Source organism: Physeter macrocephalus, chromosome 11 (genome assembly GCF_002837175.3).
Source record: "Physeter macrocephalus isolate SW-GA chromosome 11, ASM283717v5, whole genome shotgun sequence".
Lineage (NCBI taxonomy): Eukaryota > Metazoa > Chordata > Mammalia > Artiodactyla > Physeteridae > Physeter > Physeter macrocephalus.
The window spans coordinates 138059740-138082235 of NC_041224.1; the positions used below are offsets into that span (position 1 = coordinate 138059740).

Below are 22496 nucleotides of genomic sequence, written 5' to 3' on the forward strand. Positions count from 1 at the left end.
AGATTGCTTTTGCTATTTGGGGTCTTTTGTGTTTCCATACAAATTGTGAAATTTTTTTTTCTAGTTCTGTAAAAAATGCTAGTGGTAGTTTGATAGGGATTGCATTGAATCTGTAGATTGCTTTGGGTAGTAGAGTCATTTTCACAATGTTGATTCTTCCAATCCAAGAACATGGTATATTTCTCCACCTATTTGTATCATCTTTAATTTCTTTCATCAGTGTCTTATAGTTTTCTGCATACAAGTCTTTTGTCTCCTTAGGTAGGTTTATTCCTAGATATTTTATTCTTTTTGTTGCCGTGGTAAATGGGAGTGTTTTCTTAATTTCACTCTCAGATTTTTCATCATTAGTGTATAAGAATGCCAGAGATTTCTGTGCATTAATTTTGTATCCTGCTACTTTACCAAATTCATTGATTAGCTCTAGTGGTTTTCTGGTAGCATCCTTAGGATTCTCTATGTATAATATCATGTCATCTGCAAACAGTGACAGCTTTACTTCTTCTTTTCCTATTTGGATTCCTTTTATTTCTTTTTCTTCTCTGATTGCTGTGGCTAGAACTTCCAAAACTATGTTGAATAAGAGTGGTGAGAGTGGGCAACCTTGTCTTGTTCCTTATCTTAGTGGAAATGGTTTCAGTTTTTCACCATTGAGAACAATGCTGGCTGTGGGTTTGTCATATATGGCCTTTACTATGTTGAGGAAAGTTCCCTCTATGCCTACTTTTTGCAGGGTTGTTATCATAAATGGGTGTTGAATTTTGTCAAAAGCTTTCTCTGCATCTATTGCAAAACAATTGCCTTAATCAGTTTTAGATAATCTAGAAAAATAAAGAATATTTATGTGTTCTTTCCTTGGAATTGAGAATAGGGAAATAATCTTCAAGAAGAGAATATCTGAGAATATCTGCTTTTTTAGATTTCTTGATCGACTTTACAGGAGGAAGCCTGACTTAACCTCTAACTCCTTTGAGTTTGGTGGTCTCACGTGACAGATAAGAACCGACTTCATAAAGAGTAAACGGGAATGCTGTAATGCCCTCTTTGGTTAAGCGTGCTCTAGACTTTTACTTTTAAACCTTCCTTTGTCAGTACTAATAACATATTTGTAGAGTCCTTTCCTGTTTCTCTTCTCACTTGATTTCCACAAGAGCTCTGAGAGGCAGAATAAGCATTATGTTTATCCTGTGTATGTATGTACACACACACAACACACGCGCACGCGGCAGTATTGCAGCTCCATTTAACAAATGAAGAAACCAAGACTCAGCCAAGTGAAAGACTTGAATAATTCTACACAGTTAGTAGACTAGAGCCCAGGTCGTCTAATTCTGAGTTCAGTGCTCTGTAGATACCACCATCCGCCCAACTCGGTGTACCTGTGGAGAGAAACTACCCTGCTCAGCACCTGTGATTTGGGAAGCCCTCTAGAAAAGCAGCTGAAGCACAGAGCTCACGGTGAGTCATGCTGGGCCCCTGAGCAACTGGGTGTGACCTTCAGCAAGTTCCCCAACTCCATCTATCATCAACTCTTGGTCCCATTTCTTAATAGAAATGACAAGGAGGATGGATCATGTAGAATAGACGATAAAAGAAATAATCCACCAGTAGTAGAAAGAGGTGGAGTTTAGGGATGAGGACCTGGATTCAGGCTCTGCTCCCAGGGCTGGTGAATCGGCAATGGCAGCAAGTCTCCTGAGCCTCTGAATGACCAGTTTATTATTCTGTAAGAACTTTGGGCCAGATTGTGAAGGCCTTATAAGTTTTATTCAGGATTTGGAAAGTAATTTCGAGGGCAGTGAGATGCCACAGAAGTAGTTTAAGCAGGGATGTGACATGATCAGATTTGTGTTTTAGGAACATCATTCTGGGTACTGTGCGGAGGGCAGGACTTGAGTTTGGGAGATCTGTTCGAGTAACCCAGCAGTGAAATGATGGAGAAAAGTGGATGGATTCCAGAGGTGTGAAGGAGGGGAAATTGACCAGCTCAGTAAATGACCGGATGTGGGGGGTAGGGGAGAGGTTAGAGACAAGGATGATGCTGAAAGTGTGGACAAGCTTGTTAGTGATGTTGGCAAGAACAGTTTCATTGGAATTAGGGGAGTGGATGCCACATTTTAGAGAACTGATGACAGAGGGGTTAATGAAGTGGAGAGAGTGCAAGAAGACTAGTCTTTATGGTTGGCTTTCAAGATGTTAGACAGTGTAGAGCGACAGGTGGAGGGAGATGAGAGTCAAGAGGAAGTGTTTAAGAGAGGCAAGTCCTAAGCGTGTTTGAATGCCAACCTAAGAAGGCAGTAAAGGAAAAAGGGAAAAGCTACGGAAGAGGGAATTAGTAGGTAAAGAGATTGTGATACTCAGGAAAGGAAGAGTCCAAAGCTCAAGCGGAATGGCTGGCCTTGGATGGACTTGCATCTCTGAGGCAGTGTACTTATGGGTAGATGCCAAGTTCTAAAGTCTGGCAACAGTAAGACACTTATTATTATTACTGTTATTAATAATAATGATTATTTCTTATTCTTCTCTGTATTCTGCTGTTACCCACAGTTTTTTTTTTTAATATACAGCAGGTTCTTATTAGTTATACATTTCATACATATTAGTGTATACATGTCAATCCCAATCTCCCAATTCATCACATCACCACCACCACCACCCACCACTTTCCCCCCTTGGTGTCCATACGTTTGTTCTCTGCATCTGTGTCACTATTTCTGCCCTGCAAACCTGTTCATCTGTACCGTTTTTCTAGGTCCCACATATATGCGTTAATATACGATATTTGTTTTTCTCTTTCTGACTTCACTCTGTATGACAGTCTCTAGATCCAACCACGTCTCTACAAATGACCCAATTTCATTCCTTTTTATGGCTGAGTAATATTCCATTGTATATATGTACCACATCTTTTTGCATTCATATGTCAGTGGGCATTTAGGTTGTTTCCATGTCCTGGCTATTGTAAATAGTGCTTCATTGAACAATGAGGTGCATGTGTCTTTTTGAATTATGGTTTTCCCTGGGTATATGTCCAGTAGTGCGATTGCTGGGTCATATAGTAATTCTATTTTTAGTTTTTTAAGGAACCTCCATACTGTTCTCCATGTGCCTGTATCAATTTACATTCCTACCAACAGTGCAAGCGGGTTCCCTTTTCTCCACACCCTCTCCAGCGTGTGTTGTTTGTAGATTTTCTGATGATGCCCATTCTAACTGGTGTGAGGTGATACCTCATTGTAGTTTTGATTTGCATTTCTCTAATAATTAGTGATTTTGAGCAGTGCTTTTCATGTGCTTCTTGGCCATATGTATGTCTTCTTTGGAGAAATGTCTATTTAGGTCTTCTGCCCATTTTTGGATTGTGTCCAGTTTTCCCTGCACCACTTGTTGAAGAGACTGTCTTTTCTCCATTGTATATCCTTGCCTCCTTTGTCATAGATTAGTTGACCATAGGTACATGGGTTTATCTGTGGGCTTTCTATCCTGTTCCATTGATCTATAACTATCTTTAACTCAATACATATTTCTTAAAAATAACAAGAAAGCAGAAACCAGTGAGGATTTTTTCAAAGCCACTACTAATTTAAATAAATATTTTTCAAATAACCAATCTGTATTGCGGCGTGCCATGCACATTTTCGTTATTGACCTTTGTGGTTGGGAACTGTGCCCTCTTAGGGCTTCCTGCGGATAATCTGTCTCAACATGTATAGTAGCATCATTTGTACTGTGCAGCTGCCCTATGAAATACTCCTCAAGATTGTAACATATTCTACTTATTAGATGGCTTTGTAGTTCTTTTTTTTTTTTTAAGTCCTCTTTATTTATTTTTTGGCCATGCCACATGGCTTGCGGGATCTTAGTTCCCCGAGCAGGGATCAAAACTGGGACCCTTGCAGTGGAAGCGTGGAGTCCTAACCACTGGACCACCAGGGGATTCCCTGTAGTTCTCTTTCTCAAAGCCATATATTTATACTTCTTAAAAATTTTAAAAGTAATGCAGAACATATGCATATTCTGTACCAGGAGGAAAAATCTCTATAGCAGGTCAGAGTGGGGAGGCAAGAAATCTTCCATCCCATGGCATTGATTTGGGCTATGGTATGCGATTTGGGCTATGGTATGTGTACATCCAGCTGTCTCAGAGTGTCAGGTGAGGCTGAGTGGGAGGAAATACTGATTATTTGGAGTTGAAAGGTTGCTGGAGAAGGGTTGCTTGTAGAGAGTCCAGAGGCCTCTTGGGAAAGGAGGGACTAAGTCCATCCCTTGCCCCCTGACACTCAAAGTCACGGAAGTATGTCAGGATGTGATAGTGACCACGGCCCGTTCATTGTCAGGGTACGCTTGGGTAGTGACCAAGGCCCCTAGTCATTATGGGGAGGAATAAATCTGGCTCAAGGGCAGGCCCATGTTCTCCTTCAGGAGTGTTTGCTGAGACAGAAAAATGGTACCTTATTGAAAATCGGGGATCAAGTGAACGCCCACGTGCTGAATAGTGAGCTCTTTCACTATCTTCCTTCTCTTGTTCCCCTGAAACACTGGAAGTGAGACCAATAACATCAGCCAGGAGATCTAAGGATTCTTCTCTGAGGTAACCAACCAGACCTAGAGAAGAAAACCTTACAGGTGCCAAGTTTTGGAATTCTGTCCCCTTCAGTGAAACAGGTGGGACTCTTGACTACTCAGAGCTAGGCATGCAAGAAAGAAGAACTAAAAACTAAATATTTGGTAACCAGAGGTTAAAGCAGCTTTCAGTGATAGGAAGATAAAGGTGAAAGAAATCTCCCAGAAGGAAGAACAATGAGCAGGGGAAAAGAATATTTGGGAATCGATCAACTCATGAGTCTAACCCCTAACTAATGTGAGTTCCAGAAAAAGTAGTGGGGAGAAAAATTATAAGCAGTAGTTCAGGAAAATGCATGTGCCTCCAGATTAAAGGGGCCCAGCAAGTACAGACAAGCCTTGTTCTTTCATTCTAGCTAGATGTATTGAGCACCTGCTCTATGACGGGCACTGTTAAATGCACTGGAGGTACAGGAGTGTGGGAGAGGCAAACGAAAACCTGTGCCATCGTAGAGTTTACCTTCTGTTGGAATTACACTAAACATTAAAAAATTATTCACACCAAGGCACTTCTTTATGAAATTTCAGAACACCGGGGATAAAGGGAAGATGGTAAACATTTCCAGAGAGGAGGAAACCAGTTTATATTGAAAAGATCAGGACTCAAGTAGCAGTGAACCTCTCAACAACAAAGCAAGGTGCTACTTAGGAGGGGAAATAAGTTCCAGCCTGTGGTTCTGCACCCAGCCAAACCATCCAGTGGGAGAGCAGAGCCAAGATATTTTTAGATATGCGAGGACTAAAAAATTGACCTGCGCGGGATGTACTCCACAGAAATGAGGAAGGAAAATGAAGAGGAAGACACGTGATCCAGGAAACAAGAGCTCCAACACAAGAAGGAAGGTAAGGAAATTGGCAGGATGGTGAGAAGGGAACACAGCTGTGTCCTCCAGGTCAGCCAACCCTGATGCATGGAGGCCTCTGGAAGGAACCCCCCTGTGTGAGGGCAGTGGGGTCAGGAGGAACGGCTGAGAGATTCCCTGATGGGATTCTGTAGGGAGGAGTTTAATAGTCATGTCAGAAGGTTTGGGGACAAGTTAGTGATGGGAAAATAGAAAACGAAGCGAACATAAACAAAGTAATTAATTCCAGGAGAGACAAAGTTATTAAGAAAAGAAAGATACTCATGGTATGCTATACACTCAGCTGTGAACATTATGTAGATAGTCATAACCATGACAACAGTGAATATCTATTTAATAAAAAATTAGGTTAGCAAGATGAGGGAGGGGAGTCTGCCTGAGAAAGTTAAAGGCTCACCTTGCAAAATAGGAAGTCAACACTAACTTGTAACTGAAAACCAAGAGAGAGTAACGTGGTAGGTAGGTCATGTCACACTAAACGAACTTGCCAAGGAAGTCTGTGTAACTTCCACCCTGCTGTGACTTAAGACAGGATGGAAAGTGATCTTTCAACCCTTTGGCTGATGACTCCTATAAACAGATTCCATCTCTGAGGGAGTTGGATGGCTTTATCACAGTGAGGTTCCTGAAGGAGCTATGCAGGCTTCTTGGGGCAAGCTTGTTTAACATACCCTTTCTAAGGAATACCGTTGGGTTACAAGGACTGCATCAGTGCATTTATTTTACCTAATAAGCCCTGATTTCTCCTAGTATGTTTTTCTCTTATTTGAGAAGGAACATAGTATGGGAAGAATACAGTCTCTCGAGCCAGACTGCCTGGTCCCAAATCCTGGTTCTTCGTGACCTTGGGCAAGTGAAGTCACACCTCTGTTTCCCCGCCTGTAAAATACGGATAATAACACTACCTCCTTCCTAAGGTGGTTGTAAAGAGTAAATCAGTTAATATATGTAAAATCTTTCAACTAGTGCATGGCACATAGCATACAGTTGTACATTATAATTTTTTATTTCGTTAACTTTTTCATTTTTTTGCAATTACACTTGTGTTGTTTTCTTTATTCAGTTCACAAAAATGGATCAGTAATTCAGAAGTGGTTCACTGACATGTAAAAGGACTGACAAAAATAGGAATGTAATACCACAGTTCAGAATAACAGCATAAACATCAATAGCGAACATAAACCCAGAGTAATTATAGAATGTGAATCTTTTTTTAAAAACATCTTTATTGGAGTATGATTGCTTTACAATGTTGTGTTAGTTTCTGCTGTATAACAAAGTGAATCAGCTATACGTATACGTATATGCCCATATCCCCCTCCCTCTTGCATCTCCCTCCCCCCCTCCCTATCCCACCCCTCTAGCTGGGAACAAAGCCCCCAGCTGCATCTTTATTGGAGTATGATTGCTTTACAATGTTGTGTTAGTTTCTGCTGTATAACAAAGTGAATCAGCTATACGTATACGTATATGCCCATATCCCCCTCCCTCTTGCATCTCCCTCCCACCCTCCCTATCCCACCCCTCTAGCTGGTAACAAAGCACCTAGCTGATCTCCCTGTGCTATGCAGCTGCTTCCCACTAGCTATCTGTTTTACCTTTGGTAGTATATATATGTCAATGCTACTCTCTCAGTTCGTCCCAGCTTACCCTTCCCCCCGCCCCCATGCCCTCAGGTCCATTCTCTACTTCTGCGTCTTTATTCCTGTCCTGTCCCTAGGTTCGTCAGAACCATTTTTTTTTTTGATTCCATATATATGTGTTAGCATATGTTATTTGTTTTTCTCCTTCTGACTTACTTCACTCTGTATGACAGTCTCTATGTCAACCCACCTCACTACAAATAACTCAATTTCATTTCTTTTTATGACTGAGTAGTATTTCATTGTATATATGTGCCACATCTTCTTTATCCATTCATCTGTCGATGAACACTTAAGTTGTGTCCATGTCCTGTCTATTGTAAACAGCGCTGCAATGAACATTGTGGTACATGACTCTTTTTGAATTATGGTTTTCTCAGGGTATATGCCCATTACTGGGATTGCTGGGTCATATGGTAGTTCTATTTTTAGTTTTTTAAGGAACCTCCATACTGTTCTCCATAGTGGCTGTATCAATTTACATTCCCACCAATTTTTTCCCATTCTGAGGGTTGTCTTTTCGTCTTGTTTGTAGTTTCCTCTCCTGTGCAAAAGCTTTTAAGTTTCATTAGGTCCCATTTGTTTCTTTTTATTTCCATTTCCATAGGAGGTGGGTCAAAAAGGATCTTGCTGTGATTTATGTCATAGAGTGTTCTGCCTGTGTTTTCCTCTAAGCGTTTTATATGTCTGGGCTTACATTTAGGTCTTTAATCCATTTTGAGTTTATTTTTGTCTATGGTGTTAAGGAGTATTCTAATATCATTCTTTTACATGTAGCTGTCCAGATTTCCCAGCACCACTTATTGACGAGGCTGTCTTTTCTCCACTGTATACACTTGCCTCCTTTATCAAAGGTAAGGTGACCATATGTGCATGGGTTTATCTCTGGGCTTTCTATCCTGTTCCATTCATGTTAAGGAGTATTCTAATATCATTCTTTTACATGTAGCTGTCCAGATTTCCCAGCACCACTTATTGACGAGGCTGTCTTTTCTCCACTGTATACACTTGCCTCCTTTATCAAAGGTAAGGTGACCATATGTGCATGGGTTTATCTCTGGGCTTTCTATCCTGTTCCATTGATCTATATTTCTGTTTTTGTACCAATACCATACTGTCTTGATTACTTTGTAGTATAGTCTGAAGTCCGGAAGCCTGATTCCTCCAGCTCCATTTTTCTTTCTCAAGATTGCTTTGGCTATTCGGGGTCTTTTGTGTTTCCGTAAATTGTGAAATTTTTTGTTCTAGTTCTGTGAAAAATGTCCTAGGTGGTTTGATAGGGATTGCATTGAATCTGTAGACTGCTTTGGGTAGTATAGTCATTGTCACAATATTGATTCTTCCAATCCAAGAACATGGTATATCTCTCCATCTGTTTGTATCATCTTTAATTTCCTTCATCAGCATCTTATAGTTTTCTGCATACAGGTCTTTTGTCTCCCTAGGTAGGTTTATTCCTAGGTATTTTATTCTTTTTGTTGCAGTGGTAGCTTTTTCTGCATCTATTGAGATTATCATATGGTTTTATCCTTCAGTTTGTTAATATGGTGTGTCACATTGATTGATTTATGTATATTGAAGAATCCTTGTGTTCCTGGAATAAACCCCACTTGATCATGGTGTATGATCCTTTTAACGTGCTGTTGGATTCTGTTTGCTAGTATTTTGTTTAGGATTTTTGCATCTATGTTCATCAGCGATATTGACCTGTAGTTTTCTTTTTTTGTGACATCTTTGTCTTGTTTTGGTATCAGGGTGCCAGTGGCCTTGTAGAATGAGTTTGGGAGTCTTCCTCCCTCTGCTATATTTTGGAAGAGTTTGAGAAGGATAGGTGTTAGCTCTTCTCTAAATGTTTGATAGAATTCGCCTGTGAAGCCATCTGGTCCTGGGCTTTTTTTTGTTGGAAGATTTTTAATCACAGTTTCAATTTCAGTGCTTGTGATTGCTCTGTTTATATTTCCTATTTCTTCCTGGGTCAGATTCAGAAGGTTGTGCTTTTCTAAGAATTTGTCCATTTCTTCCAGGTTGTCCACTTTATTGGCATATATTTGCATGTAGTTATCTCTCATGATTCTTTGTATTTCTGCAGTGTCAGTTGTTACTTCTCCTTTTTCATTTCTAATCCTACTGAGTTGAGTCTTCTCCCTTTTTTACTTGATGGGTCTGGCTAATGGTTTATCAATTTTGTTTATCTTCTCAAAGAAGCAGCTTTTAGTTTTATTGATCTTTGCTCTTGTTTTCTTCATTTCTTTTTCATTTATTTCTGATCTGATCTTTATGATTTCTTTCCTTCTGCTAGCTTTGGGGTTTTTCTGTTCTTTCTCTAATTGCTTTAGGTGTAAGGTTAGGTTGTTTCTTTGCAATTTTTCTTGTTTCTTGATGTAGGATTGCATTGCTATAAACTTCCCTCTTAGAACTGCTTTTGCTGCATCCCATAGGTTTTGGGTCATCATGTTTTCATTGTCATTTGTTTCTAGGTATTTTTTGATTTCCTCTTTGATTTCTTCAATGATCTCTTGGTTATTTTAATAGTGTATTGTTTAGCCTCCATGTGTTTGTATTTTTTACAGTTTTTTTTCCTGTAATGGATATCTTCTCTCATAGCATTGTGGTCAGAAAAGATACTTGATATGGTTTCAGTTTTCTTAAATTTACCAAGGCTTGATCTGTGGCCCAATTTATGGTCTATCCTGGAGATGTTCCACGAGCACTTGAGAAGAAAGTGTATTCTGTTGTTTTTGGATAGAATGTCCTGTAAATATCAATTAAGTCTATCTTGTTTAATGTGTCATTTAAAGCTTGTGTTTCCTTATTTATTTTCCCTTTGGATGATCTGTCCATTGGTGAAAGTGGGGTGTTAAAGTCCCCTAGTATTATTGTGTTACTGTCAATTTCCGTTTTTTTGGCTGTTAGCATTTGCTTTATGTATTGAGGTACTTCTACATTGGGTGCATACGTATTTACAATTGTTATATATTCTTCTTGGATTGTTTTCTTGATCATTATATAGTGTCCTTCTTTGTCTCTTGTAATAGTTTTTATTTTAAAGTCTATTTTATCTGATATGAGTATTGCTACTCCGGCTTTCTTTTGATTTACATTTGCATGGAATACCTTTTTCCATCCCCTCACTGTATGTGTCCTTAGGTCTGAGGTGGGTCTCTTGTAGACAGCATATATACTGTCTACAGTGTGGATACTGCTTTTGTATCCATTCAGCCAGTCTGTGTCTTTTGGTTGGAGCATTTATTCCATTTACACTTAAGGTAATTATCAATATGTATGTTCCTATTATCATTTTCTTAATTGTTTTGGGTTTGTTATTGTAGGTCTTTTCCTTCTCTTGTGTTTCCTGCCTAGAGAAGTTTCTTTAGCATTTGTTGTAAAGCTGGTTTGGTGGTGCTGAATTCTCTTAACTTTTGCTTGTCTGTAAAGGATTTAATTTCTCCATTGAGTCTGAATGAGATCCTTGCTGATTAGAGTAATCTTGGTTGTAGGTTTTTCCCTTTCATCACTTTAAATATGTCCTGTCACTCCCTTCGGGCTTGCAGAGTTTCTGCTAAAAGATCAGCTCTTAACCTTATGGGGATTCCCTTGTATGTTATTTGTTGTTTTTCCCTTGCTGCTTTTAATATTTTTTCTTTGTATTTAATTTTTGTCTTAATGTTGTCCCAGAGGTCTCTGAGACTGTCCTCAATTCTTTTCATTCTTTTTTCTTTATTCTGCTCTGCAGTAGTTATTTCCAGCATTTTATCTTCCAGCTCATTTATCTGTTCTTCTGCCTCAGTTATTCTGCTATTGATTCCTTCTAGAGTATTTTTAATTTCAGTAATTTTGTTGTTCATCACTGTTTGCTCTTTAGTTCTTCTAGATCCTTGTTAAATGTTTCTTGTATTTTCTCCATTCCATTTCCCGAGATTTTGGATCATCTTTACTATCATTACTCTGAATGCTTTTCAGGTAGGTCGCCTGTTTCTTCTTCATTTATTTGGTCTTGTAGGTTTTTACCTTGCTCCTTTGTCTGTAACATATTTTTTTGTCGTTTCACCTTTTTTTTTTTTTTTTTTTTGATGGGTGGTGCTGTATTCCTGTCTTACTGGTTGTTTGGCCTCAGACATCCATCTCTGGAGTTTGCAGGCAGTTGGATAGAGACGGGTTTGGTGCTGAGATGAGGACCTCTGGGAGGCCTCACTCCAATTAATATTCCCTGGGGTCTGAGGTTCTCTGTTAGTCCAGCAGTTTGGACTTGGAGCTCCCACCACAGGAACTCGGGCCCGACCTCTGGCCTGGGAACCACGATCCCACAAGCTTGGTGATGTGGTTTAAAAAAAAAAAAGAAGAAGAAAAGAGCAGTACAATATCAAAGAATAAAAAACAAAATAAAATGAGAAAGATAAAAAATAGATTAGGAAAAATAAAACTATAATTGAAACCACTGCAACAAGGTAAAATAAAACCACAACAGAAAAAAAGAAAGAAAAAAGAAAAAGGCAGTAGGGAACAAACCAAAAGGAGAGAACAATAACAAAGTATAAAGAATAAAAATTAGAAAAATAAAAGATTTATTAGGAAAAATAAAAATATAAAAGAATCAACAACAATGAATCAACAAGGTAAAACAGAACCCCAATCTAAAAGGGGAAAAAAAAAAACACCTTGGCTATGGGGGCGGAGTCTAGGCAGGGGTGGAACTTTGGCAGGGGTGGGGTTTAGGGTGGGGCGGGACCTAGCTGGGTTGGGGGCGACATTCAGGCATGGGGCTGCGGCCTGTGCTTGGGACCTGAGGGGAAAGGGAGAGGCAGCACGTGGAAAGGAGGGCCTCTGGCACGTGGAGTTCTGGAGTTTGGAGGTAGGGCCCTGAGTGAGGGTGTGTGGGTGGGGTTTAGGCCCCGCTCGTTGGAAGGGGTCTCTGAGGGCGTCTCCAAGTGTAGAGGTGGGGCCCTGGGTGGGGGAGGAGGGGCGGGGCTTCGGCTCTTCGCGGCAGGAGGGAGGCTCCGAGGGCAGAGGATTAGGCCTGGGAGCCCAACAGCCTCCCGGGTGCCTAAGGGGACAGGGAAAGTGCTGGCCCCGTTCCCTTCAGTTCCTCCATGCCCCTCCCCCGCCATCTCCCCCAGAGCCTCCCCCGTTCTGCTGGACCCCTAACCGAGGGTGGGTCCCACTGGGTGTAGGAACTCCTCCCCTCCCCCAGCGGCCCCTCAGGGGTGCTGGTCCCGTTGGTCTGGCCTTTACTTTTGCTCCCCTTCCCTCCCTCCCACTCCCTCAGGACCCACGTGGCTGGAAGGGTCCTCAGTGGGCAGAGGATCAGGCCTGGGATCTCAGCAGGCTCCCAGGGGCCCAAGTGGGCAGGGGAAACCTGGCCACGCTCCCTTTGGATCCTCTGCCCTCCTGATGGTCCCACAGTTTCCCCCTTTGGGCAGGGGATCCCTTCCCCTCCCCCAGCCGCCCCTCAGGGGCACCAGTCCACCACCGCCTCCACTTCTCCTCCCTCCTCATTCCCCGCCACGTCATACCCAGTTGCTGGGGGTTCTTCCCGTCCCCTTCGGTGTCCGTGGTCCCCCAGCAGTGCCTGGTAGGTGCCCTAGTTGTGAGGAGATGCAAATTCTGTTTCCTCCTAGTCCGCCATCTTGACTCCGCCTCTAGAATGTGAATCTTGATGTCCAGAAACCAGAGGACCTGCCAGGTTGATAGTTTCACTCAAGTGACAGAAAAAGAAAAATTGTAAACAGAAAGTACCATCATGACTGTCTGAGAATTGGATTTTCCTTGGCAGGTGATTTATTTGTCCCGAGTCTCCCATGCTTTCTCTGTTATGAAACTTTGTCATGAGTGGCATGAAACCCTCAACACTTCTGAGTCATTTTCAGGCAAAGTACAAGTGGCCTTTCTAGTGAACCAGTTGTGTCTTCCCAGATCAAGTACAAAATAATGTTTTCCAGGGTGAAATTGATGAATGTTGTTGCTGAGGGCCCAGAATAGAACAGAACCTCAGAGGCATGGTTCAGAATTCCATCCATCATAGCAAAGGCAGATTTGCTGAGAAGTTTGTAACATCAGCCTCAAAGCTGATGGCAAACATACTCAAAGGGAAAGAGGAACAAGATTTTGGCGAAATCCCTTTATCAAATGCTGCTGTTGCCTGTCACATAATATCAGTGGTATGCAGTGTGGGAGAGCAGTCACGTGTGTGGGAATGAATATTTTACTTTATAGTCTGTTGAAATCACTAATGTGCAGGGTATGAGTCATAATAACACGTATCAGGGAGAAGGGTCCAATGACTTTTCATTGAAAACCTTTGCTTCAGACGGAGAGATTAATTTTTTTGCAATTTATTTATTTTTAACATGCTTGTTGGAGTATAATTGCTTTACAGTGGTGTGTTAGTTTCTGCTGTATAACAAAGTGAATCAGCTATACATATACATATATCCCCATATCCCCTCCCTCTTGCATCTCCCTCCCACCCTCCCTATCCCACCCCTCTAGGTGGTCACAAAGCACTGAGCTGATCTCCCTGTGCTATGCAGCTGCTTCCCACTAGCTATCTGTTTTACATTTGGTAGTATATATATATGTCCATGCCACTCTCTCACTTCGCCCCAGCTTACCCTTCCCCCTCCCTGTGTCCTCACATCCATTTTTTAGATGCTTATTTTGTGAGCTCTGATGTCAGTCAGAAGGTTCCCTGACATTCCTAATGGCAGAGCACAAACTGAGTAAGCAGCCGGGAAAATGTCACTCTTTTGATGCTTGTCCTCACTCCACTTTTCCACCAAGGGGTAAAGAAAGCTCTCTCATTGAATGTATATTCCCCACTGAGCTCTATGAAGAAATATTCAGCAATGTCTCAGCTTTTCTATGTTGAATTTTGCTAGCTGTCGAGGAGATCTTTTATGAGATAAGATATGAAATAAAGTATTTGTTCATGATCCTCTTGTGAGTAAAAACCATTTTTATAATGTCATTTGGATGAGGTGGCATATAAGTAGGTTTTCTTTTCTAATTTAATCTGTCTTTTCCTGATCAATGACAGAAGTAAGATACTGAAATTTTTAAAATGTGGATTATGGTGCTGACAACTTGATCACTAGGAATTTGACTCTTTGCTAGCATATGTTGATTTTCATCAAAAAAGCAAGGAAATCTTGGGCATATGTAAAAATCTGTGGCAAGTGCACTCAAAAAATGAGTGAAGAATCCAGTCGCCACTTCTCCCAGGTTAAAACATTCCGTCTTCCAGCATTTAAGGATGACTTAGGTTCTAGCAGATGCCGAGAGAAACTTTGAATGAGAAGTTTCTCCATAATACCTGGGTTCATCCTTAATGCAAATGTCTGTCCTGCCTGTTAGAACAAGACATTGCAGCCATTCCCAGCTGCCCATGTAGCACGAGTTATGACTTTTCTAATTTATTTAAACAAAAATATATTAATCAGCTTAGAATTGGATCCAGACTCTTGCTCAAGCTAAATACATCATTCAACCCAAATATAAGAATGTGCTTATATGGAATACTTATTATTAATTTTAAAATATTATGCTTTACTGATAATCAAAAGTTATAATGAACAAATAAAATTTTTTGATTATAATTCATCATCTGCATGTGTACCATATGCCCAGCTGAGTGAACTCATAGTTGGCAAAATTTGAAATGTATTGCCTTGGAGGCTGGAGAGTTATTATTCTGGTCTGGTGTTCAATCTGTATTAGTTGACCTGTACAGGTAAATTTTCTTTCTTTGGGAACTATTTCTTCATCTACAAAAATGAGAATAGCCAGACAATTTCACTTGTTATATTAGTACTTACTGAACTTTTTTAACTGAATAGCTCCTTTGAATGTCATAGATCCTATCAATCTTAAAGTAACAGGAGATTTTAAGACTATATCTAGTCCATCCTTCCTCAATAGGCAAAAATCTCCTTTGTGGCACACCTGACACATTCTGTGAACTTTCCCCTGTGGGACAAGCAGAGAACGTAAAGCTTGTTATGACCTGGGAAGGGTGGCAGGCCCAGTGCTATACAACTGCGTTCCATTTTCAATAGCTGTAACTCTTGCAAGGTTTATCTTTTTGTACCTGAATCTGATTCCTCTCTCCTATAACTTTATATATTGGTTTTGGTTCTTTCCATCAGAGCCAAACAGAAAAAGTCAAATTTTTCTTTTAAATGTATAGCCCATTAATTATTTAAAGTCAGCTATTACTCCTCCACTAAGACATCACTTCTAGGGCAAGTTGCTCCAGTTCTTTGAACCCTTCTTGCTGTCTGTTTCCCATTTTGTTCTCTGCTTTAGCCCTTCTGTGTCTTTGCATTTGAGAGCTCTTTAGGGCAATTGTGGTCTAGCTGCATTGGTTAGAATGGTTTCTGTGTTATGCAGTGTTTACTGAGGCAGGCCAACTGTGTGCCGGAAGTGTGGGCTTGGCATGGTCCTGTGTTATTTAACCCATATAACTTTGCAAGTAGGCTTGATTATCAAGCCTGATAAGAAACTTAAGACTCAGATGTTAAGTAAATTGCTCAAGGTAACTTACCCAGGAAGTAGCAGAACTGTGTCTCCTATTCCCTTTTATTATTTCATTGCACCATTGACTCATATTACACAACCTTTCTCATACTTAGTGCCTCAGCCACATGCCTTTTTTTTAAGTTAAAGACGTATTACATGCTTTCTGAAAACCTTTAAACTATACACAAATGTATGAAGGAAATCTTTTCCCACCCCAAGAATTCTGCCGGTAGTGTGAAATGTGATTGCCTTTTTACATTCTTGCTCCACCACTTAACTTCTGTACCTAAATAAAATAGAGATATGACTATGTACATGTTTCATTATAAGGACTGAACAACAGAATATATATGTAAAGGGCATATAGAATAGTGTCTGGAGCATAGTTAGAGCTCAAGTATTAGTTGATCTTAAATATACAAAGACACAAACTCATGCAAACTCTTGTATATGAAAATAAACATATATACAGTCAACTAATGTCTGACAGGGGAGCCAAGAATACTTAATGGGAAAAAGATAGTCTTTTAAATAAAAGGTGTTGGGAAAACTGGATAGCCATATGCCAAAAAAAAAGAAAAGAAACTGGACTCGATCATAATCACTCACAAAAATTAACTCAAAATGGATTAAAGACTTAAATATAAGACCTGAAACCATTAAACTCCTAGAAGAAAACATAAGGGAAAAGCTCGTTAACATTGTCATGGCAACAATTTTTTTAATATGACACCAAAAGCACAAGCAACAAGAGCAAACAGGTGGGACTACATCAAACTAAAAAGCTTGTGCACAGCAAGAGAAACAATCAGCAGAATGAAGAGGCAACCTACAGAATGGAGGGAGAGGAATATTTGCCAACCATACATCAGAGAAGGGGTTAATCTCCAAAATATATAAGGAATTCATACAACCCAAAAGCAAAAAGACTAATAATCCAATTTTAAAATAGGCAGAGAACCTGAATAGACATTTTTGCAAAGAAGACATACAAATGGCTAACAAGTACATGAGAAGATGCTCAACATCACTAATCATCAGCAGGTCAAAACCACAAAGAGATATCACCTCAAACCTGTTTAAATGGCTGTCATCAAGAAGACAAGAGATAACAAGTGTGGGTGAGGATGTGGAGAAAAGAACCCTTGTGTACTGTTGGTGGGAATGTAAATTGATACAGCCACTATGGAGAACAGTATGGAAGATCCTCAAAAAATTAAAAATAGAACTACCATATGACTTAGCAACCCCAGCTTCTGGGTATTTATCCAAAGGTAATGAAATCACTTTCCTGAAGAGAAATCTGCACCCCCATGTTCACTGCAGCATAGTTTACAATAACTAAGACATGGAAACAGCCTAGGTGTCCATCGATGGAAGAATGGGTAAAGAAAATATGGTATATATATATATATGCAAGGGAATATTTATTCAGCCATAAAAAAGAAGTATGAAACAACATGGATGGATCTTGAGGGTGTTACGCAGTGAAATAAATCAGAGAAAGACAAATGCTACATGTGATACCACTTATGTATGCAATCTTAAAAAAAAAAAAAAAAAAAGCTGGGAATTTCCTGGTGGTCCAGAGGTTAGGACTCAGTGCTTTCACTGCTGGGGCCAGATTCAGTCCCTGGTCAGGTGGTCGGGGAACTAAGATCCCGCAAGCCGAGTGGTGCAGCCAAAAAAAAAGAAAAAAAAAAAGCCAAACTCATAGAAGCAGTACAATGGTGGTTTCTTGGAGGTGGGGGAAATCAGAAGTTTTTGATCAAAGGGTACAACTTTCCAGTTATAAGATGAATCAGTTCCGAGGATCTACTATAGAGCATGTGACTGTAGTTAAAAATACTGCATTATACTTGAAAGTTGCTTAAGAGAGTAGATCTTGCTAAAAAAAAAAATAGTAGTTAGGTGATGGATATGTTAACTAACCTTATTTTGGTAAGCATTTCACAATATATTGTATACGTGTATCAGATCAACACATTGTATACCGTAAACTCACACAATGTTATATGTCAATTATATCTCAGTTAAACTGAGGGGAAAGAGAAAGTTCTTCCCCACATTAGACTAATAAAATTTTTCCTTTTTTTTTTTTAAAAGCCCACAAAAATCAATGGATGAGCTTAACAATAGTTTAGAGACAGGTGAGAGAGAATCAGTATGATGAAAAATAGACAAAATAAAATATCCAGAATAAAAGGAAATCATATGATAGTTTTTAAAACTGCTTAATGCAAAATAAAGCTTCAAAAGCTACTTAAAACAGGAATACACCACAGGTTAGGACAAATGGAAAGCAAGGAGTAAGAAGATAAATAAAACACAGCTATATATAAGTAACTATAATGAATTAAATGCTATGGTCTAGATGTTCCAAATTAAAAAAAGAAAAGAAAAGAAAAAACATGTGGAATTCTTTAAAAACAAAACAAGAATGGGGAGAGTCTGTGTATAATACTCTCAACCTGCTTTTATCACCCCAAATTTATCAGACATTCTTCCATATCATTATATTTCAGCCTCCTGTAGTATTTTTTTTCTTTTTATAGCTGCAGAGTATACTACATTCAGTTAATATATTTAGCTATTCCCTCATTGATGGATATTTATGTTGTCTTCTTGTTATTACAAATAATGGTGTCGGGAGCAGTTGGTACACATATCCTTATTCATGAGACTTGATTGTCTTAACCTACACATATGAAATTTACGTTTGTCTCTTTCAGAATATTTTATATTGTTAGATTTGGCCTGTTTTTATAATGTCTTGTCATTGGATAGATTTTGATCCTGTCTTCCAGTGGATTCACTGACTGCTTTTATTTCATTTCTGTTAATTGTGATCAAGTGCCTCTCCTTGACATCTTGAAACTCTTGGATTAAAAAAGATTGAATTCAGCAGAGTTTAGGGCAGAATTCTGTAGTTGCCACCAGAGGTCTCCTGTTAGGTTGAAACTGATCTTTTAGGTCTAATCATTCACCCAGGTATATTTTCTAACTTATTTCTTCATTGTATGTACAAAAATGTCATTACAGACCTTGTCAGATGCCTTTATGGAATATTGTTAAGAAAGTAGTCGTTTAGGGAGTAGTCTTTGCTACCCAGTCTGGAAGGATGATACTTTACTGTCTATCTGGGGAAACTTGAAATATAAACAACAGATGTCTGTAGTTTGGGAAATGTCTGAAAAATGTCTAAAAATGCCCACAGTTTTATTGCACACACACAGAAAGTATGAATGCTGTTTTGATTCAGTTAGGCTAGCTGCCACGTAACTGACATCAGTGTTGATGCTCCATTTGGAAATTTTTTAGCAAGATCAAATTTAATATAATCAGTTAAGATGTATTTTCAGAATATTGGGTTGATTTAGACCATTAAAATTGGTTGCATGAATGTGAAATAGAATACAAAAATAACTTTCAGTCTCTTCTATGCTAACTATTAGTATGCAGCAAACGTCATACAAGCCAACTAAAAATGAAGCTGCATTGAACATAGTAAACAATGAAAACATGAAGTTCTGTGCACATTTTTTATTCATTCTTCAGCTCTTTAAGATTTTAGAGATTAGAACCACATACAGCACCTCATTTGAATCTTTCAAAGACTCTGAAGTGACAATACAGATCATTATTCCTATTTTTTAGTGGAAGGAATTGAAGCACAAAGAAATAAAATCACTGCCTTGGAGAAGGAGCGGTTCACTCTGATCATCAGGAGAGAGGTAGAAAGCTTCACACAAGAGATGGCCTTTAACCAGGGCTTAACACTTTATTCAGGAGTGATTGTGAAAAGGGGCGTCCAGGCTGAGCAGCGGGCCAAGGCGGGGAGGCATGGAAGAGGCAGGAGGGTCTGGAAGGTAGAGGGAAGGCAGGTGGCTGGCACCTACCGGGAGGTTGGCCCGAAAGGGTGATGTGAGGTCAAATCCTAGACAGTCCTGAATGCCAGGCTCAGGAATTTAGAAGTGCATCCCTCACAGTGGGAAGCTGACTGAAAGGAAGAGATGCCGGAAACAGAGTGGAGGCCTGAGAAGGCTGTTGCTGCTACTTACTGTTCCAAGGCTTAGTAGTTTGAAACTCACAACTGTTTGTTAGGTGCCCACAGGAGGACCAGTCATTGTTGGTTGTCTGTGTTCACCAGACCACTTTGTAAGAGGGTTTTCCTCTGAGCGAATACCTCCTAAACGTGGCTAATTGCCAATTCAAAAATGAAATGCTCAGTTTTCTCTCCTAGTTGTTGCCTTGACTTCGGTGTTATGCTTTATTGGACCGTTCCCAGGAAGGTTTGAGTACCTTTTCATCAGTTCATCCCTGTGGTAGTTCTGTGTCTTGGCCATGAGAGATGGATTATTTGGTGCTCAAAAGTGTTTATTAGTTTCAAAAGATTGATATGGGTATCTTACTTCCCAAAAATTCACATAGAGAGTTCTAAGCTTAAGGCATTAACATCTAGTAAAATTCAAGCAATATTGAGCTTTACTCTGTTCCAGGCACCCAAGAGGTGTGGGAAGAAAGAGAAGTAAGGCCAAGACCCCCGGGCAGTTAATTGTTCCCATTTGTTTGGTGTCATTTACTTGGGGTATTATACATTTGTCTGTCGCAGTGGTTGGTTTTTCTTATTTTCAAGTCTTGTCTCAATCACTGTGCATGCCATCCTCTCTCCAACATACCTTTTCCCTCGTTCTACCTAAATCCTGCTACCTCAGCGTCCCGTCAGGGACCACTTCCTCCTAGAATCCTTATCCAGCTCTTCCCAGCCAGTCAGTTTAATTCAACAAGTCCTTCTGGAGCAATCTAGCATGCGCAAGGTCTGGTGTGATTAACTTGGGGACAAGAACTGCGCCTAACTCAGTCTTTATAACCTCAGTACTGAGCATGGTGCTAGACACATAGCCGGGGCTCCAAGGATGTCTCACAAGGAAGTAAGGGACTCACATTCCCTTGAGGAGGCAATACGTAGACACACACCAGAAACACACAGCAGCACCTGGGGCAGCACACATGGCCTGCGGCCTCAGTTCTGTGGGAATTCAGAGGGTGGAGGCTGGAAACAGCGGCAGAGAGCATGTCTCCACTGCTCTACCCATTAGAGTGTGTGCAGTGACTCATTCGGGCACTGTTGCCCGCTGTGGTCAACAGTTGTTCTGGGCCCTGTGGCTATGCGAACCTTGATATCATTCAGATGCTTCTGAGGTGGGGGAAGCATTTCTGGGAGATTTATTTGACTTCTGTGAACAGTCTGGATTAGAGGGATGTCTCACACAGGGGCTGGGGTGGGTCTCTCTCATATTCTCCAAGAGACAGAAGTCCCCTTCACCTGTAGGTTTTGGAACATCCTGTCTTCCTTTCTGAGGATGCTCTAAGCAGGGGTGTATCCCGTCCCAGCTGTAATACCACGTGCTCTGCCCAGACTTTGGCTTCTGGCTTGTTGCCAGTAGCCTCCAGCTTTGGCTGGACTTGGGGAGTGCTGTCCTGATGTGCTGTAGGCCCTAAGGAAAGCCTGGGCCTTGCTGGAAACTCTGCTGAAACACTGCCAGGCAACTCAATACTGGAAGATATTAGTGGTTTCTTAGATTTGGTTCTTTAAATGCAAAGCCTGGGTAAGTGGTTTATTGAGGAACTGCTGTCAGAAGAAAACAGTAAGGAATTGAGGGGAGCAGGAGAGAGCCAGAGAAGAAGCTGAGAAAATGTTAGCCGAAGTCTAGCCTCGGGTTGGTCCCACGGGGAGCACTGAAGCGTGGGACCACGTAGTTGCCTCACTGTTTTTTCTCTTTATTTATTTTATTTTATTTTTTAATTTTTATCGGGGTATAGTTGATTTACAATGTCGTGTTAGTTTCAGGTGTACAGTAAAGTGAATCAGTTATACATATACGTATATCCACTCTATTTTAGATTCTTTTCCCATATAGGTCATTACAGAGTATTGAGTAGAGTTCCCTGTGCTATACAGTAGGTCCTTATTAGTTATCTCTTTTATATAGAGCAGTGTATCTATGTCAGTCCCAATATCTCCCAATTTATCCCTCCCCCACCCCCTTACCCCCGGTAACGATAAGTTTATTTTATACATCTGTAACTCTATTTCTGTTTTGTAGATAAGTTCACTTGTACCCTTTTGTTAGATTCCACATATAAGCAATATCATATGATATTTGTCTTTCTCTGTCTGACTTACTCAGTATGACAATCTCTAGATCCCACATTTTTTGATAGTTACGGGCCACAGGCTGCGCCTGGGGGAAGAGCATCCTCTCCCAGGCATTTCTGAACTGGGTAGTCAAAGGGACCTTCCCCAGAAAAGGGTTCAGTCGTGAACCATTAGTGACCCACGCTCAGCTGCCCTCAGTCCCCACGGTGGGGGGAGGGGGGGCGTAGGCACACTGGCCCTGTGAAGTCACCAACAAGCCCTCTTCATAAACAGAGGTTAACATTTGTACTTCTTAACCTTAGTGTACCTCTTTCCGTCACACATGGAATTACCCCCCCTAGGAAGATAGTGGCATAACGTTTGTGTAGAGCTTTAAACTTAAAAAATCAAGTTTATTTTCTTGCTTAGCTTTATCCCTGTAAGGTAGGTAGGGTAGTTATTGATGCTTTACAGTTGAGAGTATTGTAATCTGTTAGTAACTAAAGGGCAAGTAGCAGTGTTTCCTCAGGGCACTCTGTTTCACCCTTGCGACAGTTCTCTGATGTGGCTATTGTTGCCCCCCCCCAGTTTCCAGGCAGGGAGGTTGTGTGACATGCCTGTGTTCTCAGAGCTGGTGTGCAGTGGACTCTCATATTTAAACCACCTGTTGGACTTCACGCCCCACTTCAGTCCCACCATACCCTGCAGCCTCTG

General features: G+C 40.5%; 1 protein-coding gene across 4 annotated transcripts in view; it reads left to right on the forward strand.

Annotated features, from left to right (window-relative positions):
• Window positions 1-22496, forward strand: part of PELI2 (pellino E3 ubiquitin protein ligase family member 2) — a 207476-nt gene that overhangs the window by 132485 nt on the left and 52495 nt on the right. Inside the window, exons 2-3 of one of the 4 annotated variants that reach the window (XM_055088448.1) lie at window positions 1342-1458; window positions 5398-5466. The exons of 2 other annotated variants lie outside the window; for them this stretch is intronic. In XM_055088448.1, the coding sequence (XP_054944423.1) occupies window positions 5413-5466 (54 nt within the window). In that variant the 5' untranslated portion in view covers window positions 1342-1458; window positions 5398-5412. Of the gene's footprint in view, window positions 1-1341; window positions 1459-5151; window positions 5467-22496 lie in introns of all 4 variants that reach the window. One more of the 4 variants, XM_055088446.1, reaches the window with a different exon arrangement.